The 13,989-nt window shown below is 31.1% G+C and overlaps 1 protein-coding gene and 1 pseudogene across 2 annotated transcripts; both read right to left on the bottom strand.

Moving 5' to 3' along the window:
* Window positions 1-6,603: 6,603 nt before the first annotated feature.
* On the bottom strand, window positions 6,604-8,002 carry LOC145796425 (uncharacterized). The gene is made up of 2 exons (XM_082881533.1): window positions 7,318-8,002; window positions 6,604-6,977 (listed from the first exon to the last, which is right to left on the bottom strand). Exons 1-2 carry the CDS (start codon window positions 8,000-8,002, stop codon window positions 6,604-6,606), a joined length of 1,059 nt encoding a protein of 352 aa, XP_082737659.1.
* A 1,839-nt stretch (window positions 8,003-9,841) lies between these two features.
* On the bottom strand, window positions 9,842-12,995 carry LOC114300082 (putative 4-hydroxy-4-methyl-2-oxoglutarate aldolase 3; annotated as a pseudogene). Its single transcript, XR_014334859.1, has 3 exons — window positions 12,452-12,995; window positions 10,659-10,808; window positions 9,842-10,305 (listed from the first exon to the last, which is right to left on the bottom strand). The product of XR_014334859.1 is annotated as a putative 4-hydroxy-4-methyl-2-oxoglutarate aldolase 3 (transcript).
* Between the last annotated feature and the right edge of the window lie 994 nt (window positions 12,996-13,989).

Here is a 13,989-nt window from a genome sequence, read left to right as displayed (position 1 = left end):
TATTATTTTTGTGATATTTTCCAATAGTTTATTTGGTTAAATGACAAGCATATTTTTCTAAAATTTTATGTTTATAGTTGAGATATCAAATAGGATATCTAAATAAATAAATTAACCCACCCTTGTCAAATATTGGAAGAATAAACAAAGAAAAATATGAATTTTGCTTATGTAGCACTTGGATTTGGTTGTTTGTCAAACATGTTTTATAAAACTAACAAATACGCATTTAAATTTGTATTTCTCGCTTTCTCTTATTTTTGTGCCCCTTTTTCCAACATACTCTAAAAAAAAAAAATCACGTTGAACTTGAATGTACAACGTAATGTACCATTCTTCTACCACTTAACATTTTGCCAATCATGATCCTCACAGCACATATTTTGTAAATCAAATGAATGAAATATATCTTAATAAATATTGTTTTCCCCCATTTATCTCAATCAAAACCTTTTGAATGGGTAAGTGCTATTGAATGGTCGTGCACATAGACCTCTTTTGAGAAATTTGTCAAAAGTCAGTTTTCAATTTTTAACCCATTTTAGGTTACATCACTTTTTACATAATTTATTCACAAAAAAACAAAATAAGTTAAAAAAGTAAAAAAATTAATTTTTAACCAATTTCTCAAAACACTCCATAATCTTTTATTTTGGTTTTTGACGACCCAATAATGCAAGACACGGACCCCCTTTCTTTTAATAATCTTTTGTGTCTAACATAATCAGTTGGCAAAACCCAAATCAAACCTTCTATCTATGAAAGAAGAAAAAGAAAAGAAAACCTAAAGCTAAATCCATCCTTTTGTGATTGGTATAGTCCTTGCATATTTGTTTTTTCTTTTGGAGTGATGGATGTTATTTTGACTTGCATCCATTAGATATTTCATTTGCCATTGCACTGTTTTTGTTTGTTTTGGGAGTACAATAATGAGTTAGTTGACAAGTTCATTGCATACGACAAGCATAGTAGAAGGGGAGCATGAACCATGTTTTTTCCGAAAGTCACTCACTATTGTCAGGCCATCTCCAACGGTTCAGCAAACCTGGCATCAGATTTGAAATTTGGTGAAAAATGCATTTTTGGAGCTCCAATGGTTTCACCAAATTGGTATCAAAATGAGAATTGAACAAAAAAATCATCAAACTGAGAAAATGGTACAGATTTCACTTCTTTACTGTGCGTGACCGTTGGAAAAGGAGACCAACCGGTCGATCGGGTCATCAAATCTGCTTTGTTTCGTTCTCGACAGGTGCGAACTGGTTTGAACTGGTTTATTTTCAAATAGGTTATTTTGTGGACTATGATTAATTTGAAGGGTGATATAAATTTAAATTCCCATGAAAATATAATTGAAAATGTTACATCTCATATACATATTTCAGAACTAGCCGTTTCAATAATTTACCGTTGTATGAACAGAGTATTTTGAAAATTTACCGTTGCTGATGTGCTCTATAAAATATATCTGTTTCATAATATCAAGTTGTGCATTTCAATTGGGTTGGCAGAGTATTTCATTTTCAGAATAACATTACATTATATGCTGTGAATTTTGTTTGTTCTGTGTCATTATAAATGTTTTTCTCATCAGTGCACTTTAATTTATATTATCTGATTATATTATCTGATTCTGAGGTTGAGTGTATATCATTATAATATTTTTCAATAAGTTAGATATTGTATCTACTGAATTTGTTTCAAACTATGGAAGATTTTGAAATGTTTGAGGAATCACAAATGTTGGAGCACAACACTGAGATTAATTTTATGTCGGAAACTTCACAAGAGCAGAACACGTAGAATACTGATAATCATTTTATTTCAAAAACTTCGAGTGTTTCTCGTGGTAAAGCATTCACAATTATAGAAAATGAAACTTTATGTAGATCTTGGTTAGCAGTCTCTCAAGATCCCATTACTGGTAATAGTTAGACTATAGTTATATTTTGGGAACGAGTACTTGTTTATTTTAATTCACAATTGAACAGTGAATCAAATCGAAACCGTATTTCTTTGTCTCACCGTTGGTCTGGCATGCAAAAGGCAATTAATAAATTATGTGGTTTTCTTGAACAAATTCAACTAAGGCAACAAAGTGGAACAACTGAGGCAGACATGGTAAAATTTATTTGTGTTATTAAATATCAAATTTCTTTTCTAAATGCATACTTGTTATTGAAATTTTTGTAATTTTTTTTGTAGGTCGCTGAAGCGAAGCGGATGTATCATGCAATACAGAAAAAACACTTCACATTTGATACATGTTGGGATATTTTGCGCCGAAGTTGTAAGTGGGATGAATTTCGAACACAACCCAAAAGAAGCACCCAACATGCTTATCCATGTTCGAATCCACCAACTGAATATGAGGCATTTCAATCCAACCAGAATAATGTGGTGCACGAACAACCATCTAATACATCAACATGACCAATTAGTGCTAAGGCAGTGAAAGAGAAGTTGAGGAATCAAACAACGCACGATAGTAGATTTGATGAAATGGCTGCCAACCAATCCAAAATTGTTGAAGTGTTATCAACTATCTCCGCTAGAACTATTGAGTGAGATGAACAAAAGGCGATAGACCGTGAGCAGAAAGCTGCAGAGTGTCGAAGAATGGCCGAAGATAGGGAGGAACAACTAAAACTCGTATCTATGATGAATGAAAGAGAACAACGAAATGAAAATCATAAAATAATGTCAATGGACATGGCAATTTTAAATCCTATGCAAAGGGCGTATTGCAAAGATCTTCAACGACAGATTTTATTTCGAACAACTAATAGATTGTCTTGAAAGGTTCTGTATTATTAGGTTTTATCTATTGGTTTCATTATTTAAAAATATTACATCTAACTTGTATTGGTTAAAAATATTACAGCTAACTTGTATTAGTTGTATTGGAATTATTAATGTGATAAGTAATCATGTAATCACAATTTGAGGCATATGGAACATAATGATTTATATTTGTTAGATAATTAACAGATAAAAATAAATTTATTAATATATGTTATAATTTTTTATTTATTGAAAAATTAATAAATTTATTAATGTATGTTATAAAAATAAAATAAAATAAATTTATTAATGTATGTTATAATGTTATAAATTTATTAATTTTTTATTTTTTATTAATGTATGTTAGATAATTAACCATACAAATGCATCCTCTATGCTCCTGTTTGTTGGCAATATCTCCTCATCACTGTGACAAAATGAAGCCAAATGATACAATTATAATCAAGTTATAACTGAAAACAACTTCATACATAATACATAATACATAATACATCCTTTCTTCTTTTCTTTGGTTACCATTAGACGTTTCAGAAATTTTCATAAAATTTGAAGTAATCAGAAACATTAATAAAATTCAACTAACATGGCATCACTGAAGCTCCAAAAGATAGTGCACATGTATTACCAAGGCAATGTAAGTGAAAAACTAACAGAGAATTTTATATCAGATAATATGACAAAACCACTACATTTATAAAAGAAATTTACTCAACAAAAGGTTGTTAAAATAACAAAATACAAAACAGTGCAAATACATAATGTCAAACTCATCAACAGTCATTATCTAGTGGTGGTGAATGAGGGAAGTAGTGACGGTATATGTCATTCACGTGATGCTCAATCCTATCTATGCGATTGTTTGCCACTTCATGACGTCTTTCAATGTCCAAATGGAACTCACCAAATTGTTGAATTAATGAGTTCTGCACAGTGGAAAATGTATCAAACTGAGTACCCAACGAATTGACCTGATTAGCCATTTGATGTTCCCATTGAACGCGCTGATTATAACGTTGTTCTTCTATGGCCAAAAACTCAGTCCAATATTGAGGTTGTTCAGCTGATGGCATCACATTGGCAGGAGGATCTTTTGGAGCATCATCTGGTGGGACTTCATCTTCTGAATCTTCTGGAGCATTAACACTTCCCATTAAATTGGAGGCTCCACCAGCACGGGTCACTGTATACTGATTAATGGGTGAACATATTTTGATCTCCATTTCATCTACAAGGGGAACCCTAAAATGTTTGAAAATTTTTGTTAAGAGTGCCCCAAACAGTAATGACCGGCCCGTGAATTGAGCTTGATTTGCATACATCATTTCTTTCATTATTATGTAACACAAATCTAACTTATGACCAACTTCAAAACAATATAACAAATAGGCATTAAAATATGGGACCGCATTATGATGTCCTTTTTTCGGAGTGACATTTTTCACCGGTGGAGAATCCGAAGAAAAGGTTTTAAATGTCTTGCTTGTAGACTAGTCCCAGTAAATCTGTTCTGACAAATAGTAGTATATACATCACTAGCATTACCGATAATATTAACTAACTTAACCTCACTCTGAAAATGGATATTTTCATCACCTAGCTCAACTCTAATAATGCGTGCCAAAGTAGGAATATCAAACTGTATACCCTTTCCTTTCACATATGACAAAAGAGTAAAATTTCCATCTTCTTCCTGAGTACCTCTTAGGTGAACATAAAATAGAGATACCAGCCGTGGATATACCTTTTGGGGTAAATTAATTAAATTTAGCCATCCCATTACTTCAAGTTTACTAACTAATAGTGCATCATATTGAGGTGGCAGATTTACCCTCCTCCATGTTACAATAGGTCGGCTGTAGAAGTTTGGAAAGGCTTGTTCATGACTTTCACTGAGAAAATCATCAGTAGGATATGAATGATTTTGAGGCTGTTGTCATTGGCGTCGTGGAGGGTTGGAACTTTCACCAACTTCTAGTCTGGCTCTTTTAGTTCTAGGCATGATGTCAATATCTGTTAAATTTTAATGAAAATGTCAATATCTGTTGAACTTTCACCAAATGCAGTGTGTACATATGAAAGCTGAATTAGAGTTGGCTTCTTGTTGTTCTGCATTTTAATAAACACTGCATTTTAATATGCTGAATGAAAATGCAGTGTTTGTTGGCATTTTCAGAATTCAATGGAATGAAAACATATGCAGTGTTTATTAAAATATTGCATATGTTTTCAGAAGTGCAGAAGTGCATATGTTTTCATAAAAAATGTAGTGTTTGTTACAAAATGGAGTGCACACTACTCTTTTGAAAACACTACATTCATGTTGGCACTTCTAAAATTGTAGAAGTGCACACTATTCTTTTCAAAGTGCACACTACATTAATGTTGGCATTTTCAGAAGTGCACACTGAAAACATATGTAGTGTTCATTCCATTTCAGAAGTGCACACTCCATTTCAAAAGTGCACACTACATTTTAATATGCACACTGAAATGGATTAAAACATGAATTTTATGCTCTTCAGAAGGTTAAAGTTGAACAAATACAGCATGCTGTTGTGCTCACTAAAAGAAGGGCCGAAGAAGTGGAAGGAAGTGCACACTGAAAGGCAAAAAAAAAAAAAAACAAAATTGCAGGGCCGGTTGACCCGTGCGATACAGCCCACCTCTGTTTTGATGCTGCCTTGTTGTTCTTGCTGATGTTGGCTTTGTTGATTCAGATGGTTTGCCTTGCTGATTAGAGCATTCACACTTACAATATAGTGAATATGCAGAGTTTGGGAATAGAAATTAGTTAACCCGAATTTGAAGGTGGTGGTGGAGGGAATACAGTGAATGTATTCTTATAGAGGCAATCTGTAGATAGAGGTCTTCACTAAATAGAGTGAATTTGGTGATGCCAGGTTTGTATACAATCTTGAGCTGATATAGAGGGTGAATTATTGAGGTAGGTGGTGGAGGGAATTAAGATTCAACTAAATTGGTTGAATGAATTGAATGAATGGTGGTGTGTGTAAAATGAGGCATTAACTCATTTGAGGAGGGAATTCGTATGCCACCTCTATAGTATGCCATGAATGTAGGTTGAATGCATTTCAACTGAGGCAATAAAGGAATGGCAACATACTCACTAATAAACCAACCAACATCAATAAATGAATGGCAACATATCAGTAATATCCCAACCAACATCAATAAATATATGTGGACAAATAAATTGGACACCAATACATATATGTACTGAATAAATTTGTATGTCACATCAATAAATTCGTATACTGAATAAAATCATATGGCACATTAATAAATATGAATTGTGAATAAATTTATGTGATATTATCATTTGTAAGTGATTAAGACATGATTATTAAATTTATGTGGTATTATCATTTGTGGTATTATCATTACTGAATTGAACACATAATACTGAATTGAATAAATGTAAGACATGATTATTAAATTATTATTTAAGACATGATTATTAAATATGAATAAATTGATGTGGTATTATCATTTGTGGCTCATCAATACTGAATTGAACACAGAATTGAAGACATGATTATTAAATTTATGTAGTATTATCATTTGTAACTGATTAAGACATGATTAAACTCATTTGTAATTCTCATGGATTGAATACAGAACAAATCTGAACATTAAAGATTGGATTATCACAACAGGACATCATCACATAACTTCTGAACTACTTGGTTAATATAGTGCATTGTAATGAAGATTACAAACAAGACAACCTTCCATTCCAAAACTATAAACAAAATTACATGTATTGATGTGGTGAATTTAGTTTTCACCATGAAGATGCCACATATGTTCTATTAAATCATTACGGAGGGCATGATATGCATCCTTATCTCTAATACCTAAATGACGAGACAAAAATGATTGAAAGTCATTGGTAGGAGTAGAGGAAAGTTGTACTGGTGCGTTGATTGATGAAAGTTCATAATCGAAATCAAGGTGCTCATCCCTCTCATCTTCGACAATCATATTATGTAATATAATGCAACTCTTCATTATGTTGGCAAGAATTTTCGAATCCCAAAAACGTACAGCACCACCTATAATTGCGAATCGAGATTGAAGCACTCTGAATGCCCGCTCTACATCTTTCCTGGCAGACTCTTGCATCATTGCAAAATGTTGTTTCTTTACTCCTTGGAGAGAAGAAATTGTTTGAACCAGTGTTGCTCATTAAGGGTATATACTATCAGCAAGGTAATAACCTATATCGTAACTATGTCCATTAATAGTGTAATGGACAGGGGGAGCTTCACCTTGAGCAAGATTAGAAAACAAAGGCGATTAGTCCAACACATTAAAGTCATTGTGTGAGCCATGCATTCCAAAAAATGCATGCCAAATCCATAAGTCATAAGATGCTACTGTTTCAAGAATAATGGTTGGCTTTTTTTTGATGGCCTACGTATTGACCTTGCCATGCCTTTGGACAATTTTTTCACTCTCAATGCATACAATCTAAACTTCCCAACATACCCGGAAAGCCCCGAACCTCCCCAATAGCAAGTAATCTAGCAATATCAGTTGGTGTTGGAGATCTCAGATATTCTGGTCCAAAGATTTCAATCACCGAATTACAAAATTGTTGCAAACTTTGAATTGCAGTGCTTTCCCCGATATGTATATAATCATCAACTGCATCTGCTGCGACACCATATGACAATATTCTCATCGCTGAAGTCATTTTTTGTAGGGGAGATAATCCAACTACATGAGCTGCATGTTGTTTCTGAACAAAACATGAATTATGTGCTTGGATTGCATTCAAAATTCGCCGATACAAAGGACGACGCATTCGAAAACGTCTCCGAAATATTATAGGTGAATACACTGGACTTGCAGCAAAATAATCTGCAAACAATCTTTCATGACCCTGCCTTCTATCTCTGCGTATATACTTATGGCCTACAACAGAACCATCTATTTTCTTTGAGCTATCACTTGACTTAAGAATCTGAAGCATACTAGCATTATTCTTCTCATAAGCCCCTAAAAGTGTGACCATATATTCATCATCAGACTCATCATTAGAGGAGGAGGAAGAAGAAGAAGATGATGAAAATGAAGTCAACATCATGGATTTGAAGGTATTCATTATGCTCTGTTTTGTTTCAGCTATGATCGTATCAGTTGTCTGGAGTTGTCTCGAGTTGTCTGGCATATGGATAATGTGTTTATATGATATTTTAGAAGCAAATCATTGTTGGAGGTAAACCAAAACGAAATATATGTAATGGAGGGAAAGAGAAATAGGCAAAGAATTGGGAACAGAAATGGAGGGAAACAAAAATAATAATAATAATAATAATAATGGCCTTACCGATCGACCCGCCGGTCGACCCTCCCCCTTTTGATGCTCACCGTTGGAGGAAGCAATATCAAATTGAGAAAATTGACTTTTTTTTAACTTAAATTTGATGAAAAATTTGATTAATTGTTGGAGATGCTCTTAGTACACCTGCACTGCATACTTTGATATGGATCATTTTGTGTGGATAGCTCGTGGGAAGTTCCGGAATCATATGGCTTTTGACCTTGGAAAGCATGGCAAAATACTGTTCTGTGTTTGGCAGAATTTTTTAAAATTAATTCTATTTTTATATTTTAATGTTATGTTTAATTTGAGTTTTTAAATTATGATTCTAAATTGAGCTCCATTGGTGCCTTGGTGGTGGGTCCCTTCCTATGGATTGAGTTAAATCTTGCTGGCAACCGGTTATCTCGAGGCCAGGGCCCACGGGGGCTGTGATGACACCACAGAACTTCCTTTTTTTCTTGTTCAAAAAAAAAAAAAATTATGATTCTAAATCAATTTCAAAATATATTTTGAAAACATGTTTGGTAGTTTTAAAATTTTTGATCTACTCGATCGTTTGCTCGGACATTCTTCCAGATATCCAGCTGGTTGACCGAACAGTACTTTTTTTTTTTTCAATTGCCAATTGCTGCCTATTATTTGGAAAAAATATATATATTTGTTTCTGATATTTTTTAAATATAAAAATTATTTTCTTAGATCAAAATGACAAATTATTTTTTTGAATTGAATTTTAAAAAGAGTATGCTTATGAGTTTTGAATAAAATTTTCAGTAGAATTTTAAGTTGTGTGTTTAATTATGAGTTATAAGTTTTTTAATTAAGTTTTGAAACTCTTTTCAAAACTCATAACCAAACAACTTTTCTCATTTCATATGTCACATCAAAAATTTAAAACTCTATTCAAAACTCATAACCAAACAAATTTTTTCTTTTCAAATCATAATTCTAAAACTCATAAATTCAAAATATAACTCTATTTTCAAATTATAATTCTAAAATTCTATCAAACGGTATGTTTGTTTTTCCATTTGGCATGCTCTCTTCTTCTGTTTTTTTTTTTTTTTAAATTTTTGTTTTCTTTTTTTGTTGGGGGGTTTAAAAAATGAATTTGAATTGGGCATATATGCTGTTAACTCTGGTTGAGGATTCCCCTCATAAAGTGTGCACTTTCACTATTCAAATTGCTTATTATATTATTTTTCATTTGTAGAAAATGCATCGATTGCTGGTGTTTTTTTTTTTTTTTTTTTTTTTTTAATGCAGGTGACTATTTTAGAAAAATGGTTAAAAATCATTTTTTAATTTTTAATCTATTTTAAATCACATCATCTCTCATAATTTTACATGTTTTTTCAAAAAAAACTAAGAAAAGTAAAAAAAAAAAAAAACTTTTTAATTTTGTGTGCATGTTCTTTAGCAAATTATGCCTAACAATGCTGCTTGTTAATTTTAGTTTCTGGGAATTATTGTAATGTTGTGACAGTTAAAAAAAAATCCTCCTTTACCAAATGAACTTGATCTAGATCACCAAACATATGAACATGAATGACTATTCCTGTCTCATTACATTCCAGACCAATTCCAATCTACATGCCATTCCTACTCAAAGTAAACCAAACACTACCTAGTACCTAGGAGCAACCGCATCATATATTAGCGAAGAAGAAGAAGAAACAAGAGTGAACAAATCTGAGTTATTAAATCAATCGATCTTCGCATTCGTAGTACTCATTTTACATCATATGATTAATTTCAACTCTTCAACAACAGCTTAATTTCCTGCAGATTCAAACAGACAACTCAGTTTTTGAGACAAGAATCCCATCACTATCTGCATACAACCATTCACCTCACGAATCAAAGTCCCTGCAAAATGAATGGTAACATGCTTTTCGCCAACCCCTTTCTTATTCGATGGGGATGCGACGCCAATGCTCTAACCCCAATATCACAGCCGTTGATCTCATCAACATCTCTAACGCAACCATTGATTACAATGCCAGCCCACCCCATGTTTTGAGCCGATTGTCCCAAATTCCCTCCCAGCAATGCGCATCTCTTGCTTCCTCCACCGTCTATGACTAGAACTCTGCCTTCGCCTCTGGTTTCAAGAAGCTCTCTAACTAATACATTGTCATCGAATACTTTGAGGTTATGTTTAATTCACAAGATTAATAGTGAAGTATTAATAATCTTATTAAATTAGCGTGGTATTCACTATCCAATTGGATTAATATCCATTGGATTAATAATCTCACCCCTACACCATTACTAATAATCTTACAAATTTGTTAGATTAATTATCCATTGGATTAATAATCTTAAACCAAAATATTAAAATAATAATTGGATCTATGGATTAATAATTTCAATCCCATATTCTAATCTACCCAATCAAACATACCCTAAAGCCATGTTTGTTTAGGATATATAATCCAAATTCGTAGTCCTAGAACTATTAATTATGAGAATGCTAATCCAGTCCGCCCAAACAAACATGGTCTAAGGGTCGCAATTAGACCTGAGAATGGCCGACACTGACCGTATATTTGGAAGATTGGCTGCAGACAACGCAGATCACCACTTGAAAGAAGCGCTACATTTGAATCACAAGCTTCGACAGTTACTAAAGAAGCCATGTACTCAACTGCAAGCAAGGACAGATCCCGGATTTCAATATAGGGACAGCGAACACATATACTAACAATTTTTTTAAAAAGAAGGTAAAAACTACAATATCAATTTATTAACTTAACAAGTGAAAAATACAATGAAAAGTGGACTGTTTCTTTTATTTTCCAAAAACAATTCACTGACATAAATCATACAACCAAGTTTTGAAAACAATCTACTTCTGTTTTTGAAAGTTTGACATAATTACAAACAATTTCTTTTTGAAGAGCTTTAAAGTAACAGTACTTTTAGGTTATGAAACACCAACACCTTTCTGAAAAATGTATTGTGTCCTGCTGTTTGATATAGTGTCGGACACATTGGAGGAAGCCTAATTTTTAGGGGAAACTACTTATACGTCTTAATAGCTGGACTTATTTCTCATTAAGTTCTATTAAAAATAAGTCTTGATAAAATTATCGTTAAAAATAATTTTTTGTGATATTTTTTTTTGTATGTGTCGTTAAAAATTTACAATTAGTAACTTTTTTTTGTCATAATTTTTATAAATTATAGCTAAAATTTATAATTAGTGACATTTTTTTATGACAAAATTTTCTTATGGGACCTATTAGATAATAAGTCCGTTTATTAAGACTTACACATAAATACCCTAATTTTTATTTTTATTTTTTTTTCTTTTTTGGTCAGACTGGTGGGGGCAGTGATTTCACCTTTTTTTTGTGTGGTCATTTTTTGGTTTTTTTAAATTTTATTTTTACGGGAGAAACATACATTTAAAAAAAAAATAGATGTAGCATACAGGTGAAAATAAATATTCAATATAGAACAAACATATAATATTCAAATATATGATATCTAATAAATATAAAAAAAAAATTATACGTTATCATATCTTACAATTTTTAAAAATTTACATGTTATTATATTCATGTCCATACTTCTTACATTCTAACTAAAATCCAACAACTCTATACAATCACAAAGATAATAAACTTCTCTTTATATGAGTTAAATTCGAGACTTTATATCATAAAGTGTGGTGTGACAAACTAAATAGACGCAATTAATAATTAAAAAATAATATATAAGTTCATTTTTAGATCCATTTTATAGAGCAATTAAGATATGAGAGAGTTATACATTTATGATGTGTTTGGTGGGGATATTTGTGAAAGAATTTGGAAAAAGAAAAATAAAAAGGAAATAAAATGTGTATAAAATATACTTATATTTTACCTAATTTTATATACTTTTTTTCTTTTCTTTTTTAAACCTCTTTTCAAATATTTTCACCAAACACAACATTAATATCTTAATTAATTGTCACAACACTCAACTTAAAAATTGGTCTTGAATAATGCTCTTAATAATTTAGAGATGAAGTAGAAAAAACTGATGAGATAATTTAGGGAATAAATTTGAAATTAACCCGATATATATATATATATATATGTGTGCGCGCGCGCGCCTCGTTTGACAGGAGGTTAAAATCTTGCTTTTTAACTTTTAATTTTTTTTCATCACATTATTTTTCTATTTTTTTACATATTTGAAAATAAAAAATAAAAAAAAATGGTAAAAACAAAAAAGTTAGCGCTTTAACTAACTTCTCAAAGCAAAGCAACCACAGACACAAAGAAGTAGAAGCTTTACCTCTGGAGAAAACAGCGAGAAAGCAGAGAGGATGGAACTTTCGATTGATATCGTCGATGTGAAAGAGCTTCTCTGCTACTCTCTTCTTTTGCTCTGTTTCGCTAGGTTTGATTGTGTAGATATTATAGAAGGAACAGGGATAAGATACATACAGTTACGATGACAAACACGAATCAAGATGCTCTCCTACATCTCTTTCCTTAATTTCTTCTTTGTTAAGTTATTGGGCCTACTTTTGGATCCAATTTTGATGATCCGAACCGTTTGTATTTTAAGATTTATTAAGTATATTATACTTATAAAAAATTAAATTGATCGAATATCAAAAAGTATGTGTTCAGAAAATTATTTATTAAAATTTTTTAAAAAATGATTTGTAATTCGATAATTCGAACACATAATTTTTGATATCCAATCAACTTAAACTTTTACAAATATGATATACTTAATAAATTTTAAAATATGAACGGTTCAAATTATCAAAATCGAATCCAATGACCTAATAGTAAAACATCTTTATTCGACAAACACACCAGGAAAAAAAAAAGACAAACGATCGGACCATTCATTGAGTCATTGAAAAGAAATTAACGGCACGGCACCATTTCTCATGGGGTTGTGTGCTTCGGCCCACCACTTAACTATCTTCATCGTAAGCAATGAGCCACAGCAGAACGGTTCTTGGGGGATTTTTTTTTTTTTTTTTTGGGGGGGTGGTAAATTTCAGTTTATACGGATCATGTCATGGGTGGTTTATCTCATTCTGTTTGAAAATGATTAGATAGGGATAGTGAAATTTTACTAGCTTTTTTTCAAGTTAAAATTTACAAAATAATAATAATAATAATAATAATAATAATAATAATAGGTTAAAATAATTGATAAGATAAAATATCACATTAATTTATAATTATTTTATTTTTTTCTCATAAACATCACATTTAACAAAAAAAAATTCAATCACCTTCTCAAATAAAATAATTTTAATCTACTAAAATAATCAATAACTAAAATAGCAACTCCCAAACACTCACATAATTCTTACGTAATTTTTTTTTTTAAAATCAATTCTCACATAGTTTGTGAATTGAAATATATCGTTAAATATTTTGTGAAATTAAACAAGTGTAAAATATATGAGAGACATAATGAGTTATATGTTAATTTTTCAAATTTTAAAGAAAAAAATCACACGGGGAATAAACCACATGGGTTAAATATACTTTGTCTTCTAAATAAATAACGAAAATATCCGTAATTTACATACCTAAATTACTTATATATATATATATATATATATATATTATTAAATCGTTAAAGGACCTAACAGTGTACTATTCACAAATCATAAGGGTTATATATATACTTAAATAAATAAAGATAAATAAATATTTTAATAAAAAATAAATGATAATTTGTGTTTCGATTCATACGATTAATGTATTATTGATGAAAAATAATTTAAATATTATGTAAATTAAAATCTCAAGAGAATATAGTATAATTATATCAGAACTGTGATATTAATTATATTTTTT

This window comes from Camellia sinensis, chromosome 7, assembly GCF_055761805.1.
Source record: "Camellia sinensis isolate YWXY chromosome 7, ASM5576180v1, whole genome shotgun sequence".
Classification (NCBI taxonomy): domain Eukaryota; kingdom Viridiplantae; phylum Streptophyta; class Magnoliopsida; order Ericales; family Theaceae; genus Camellia; species Camellia sinensis.
This window is presented reverse-complemented; position numbering and strand designations above follow the sequence as displayed.

Bases quoted from the DNA above. Each gene is read 5' to 3' on its own strand.
- LOC145796425 (XM_082881533.1), bottom strand. From the start codon at position 8,002: ATGCCAGACAACTCGAGACAACTCCAGACAACTGATACGATCATAGCT. The intron at 6,978-7,317 runs GTATGTTGGGAA...CTTCTCTCCAAG, and splicing joins GGAGGTTCGGGGCTTTCCGG to GAGTAAAGAAACAACATTTT.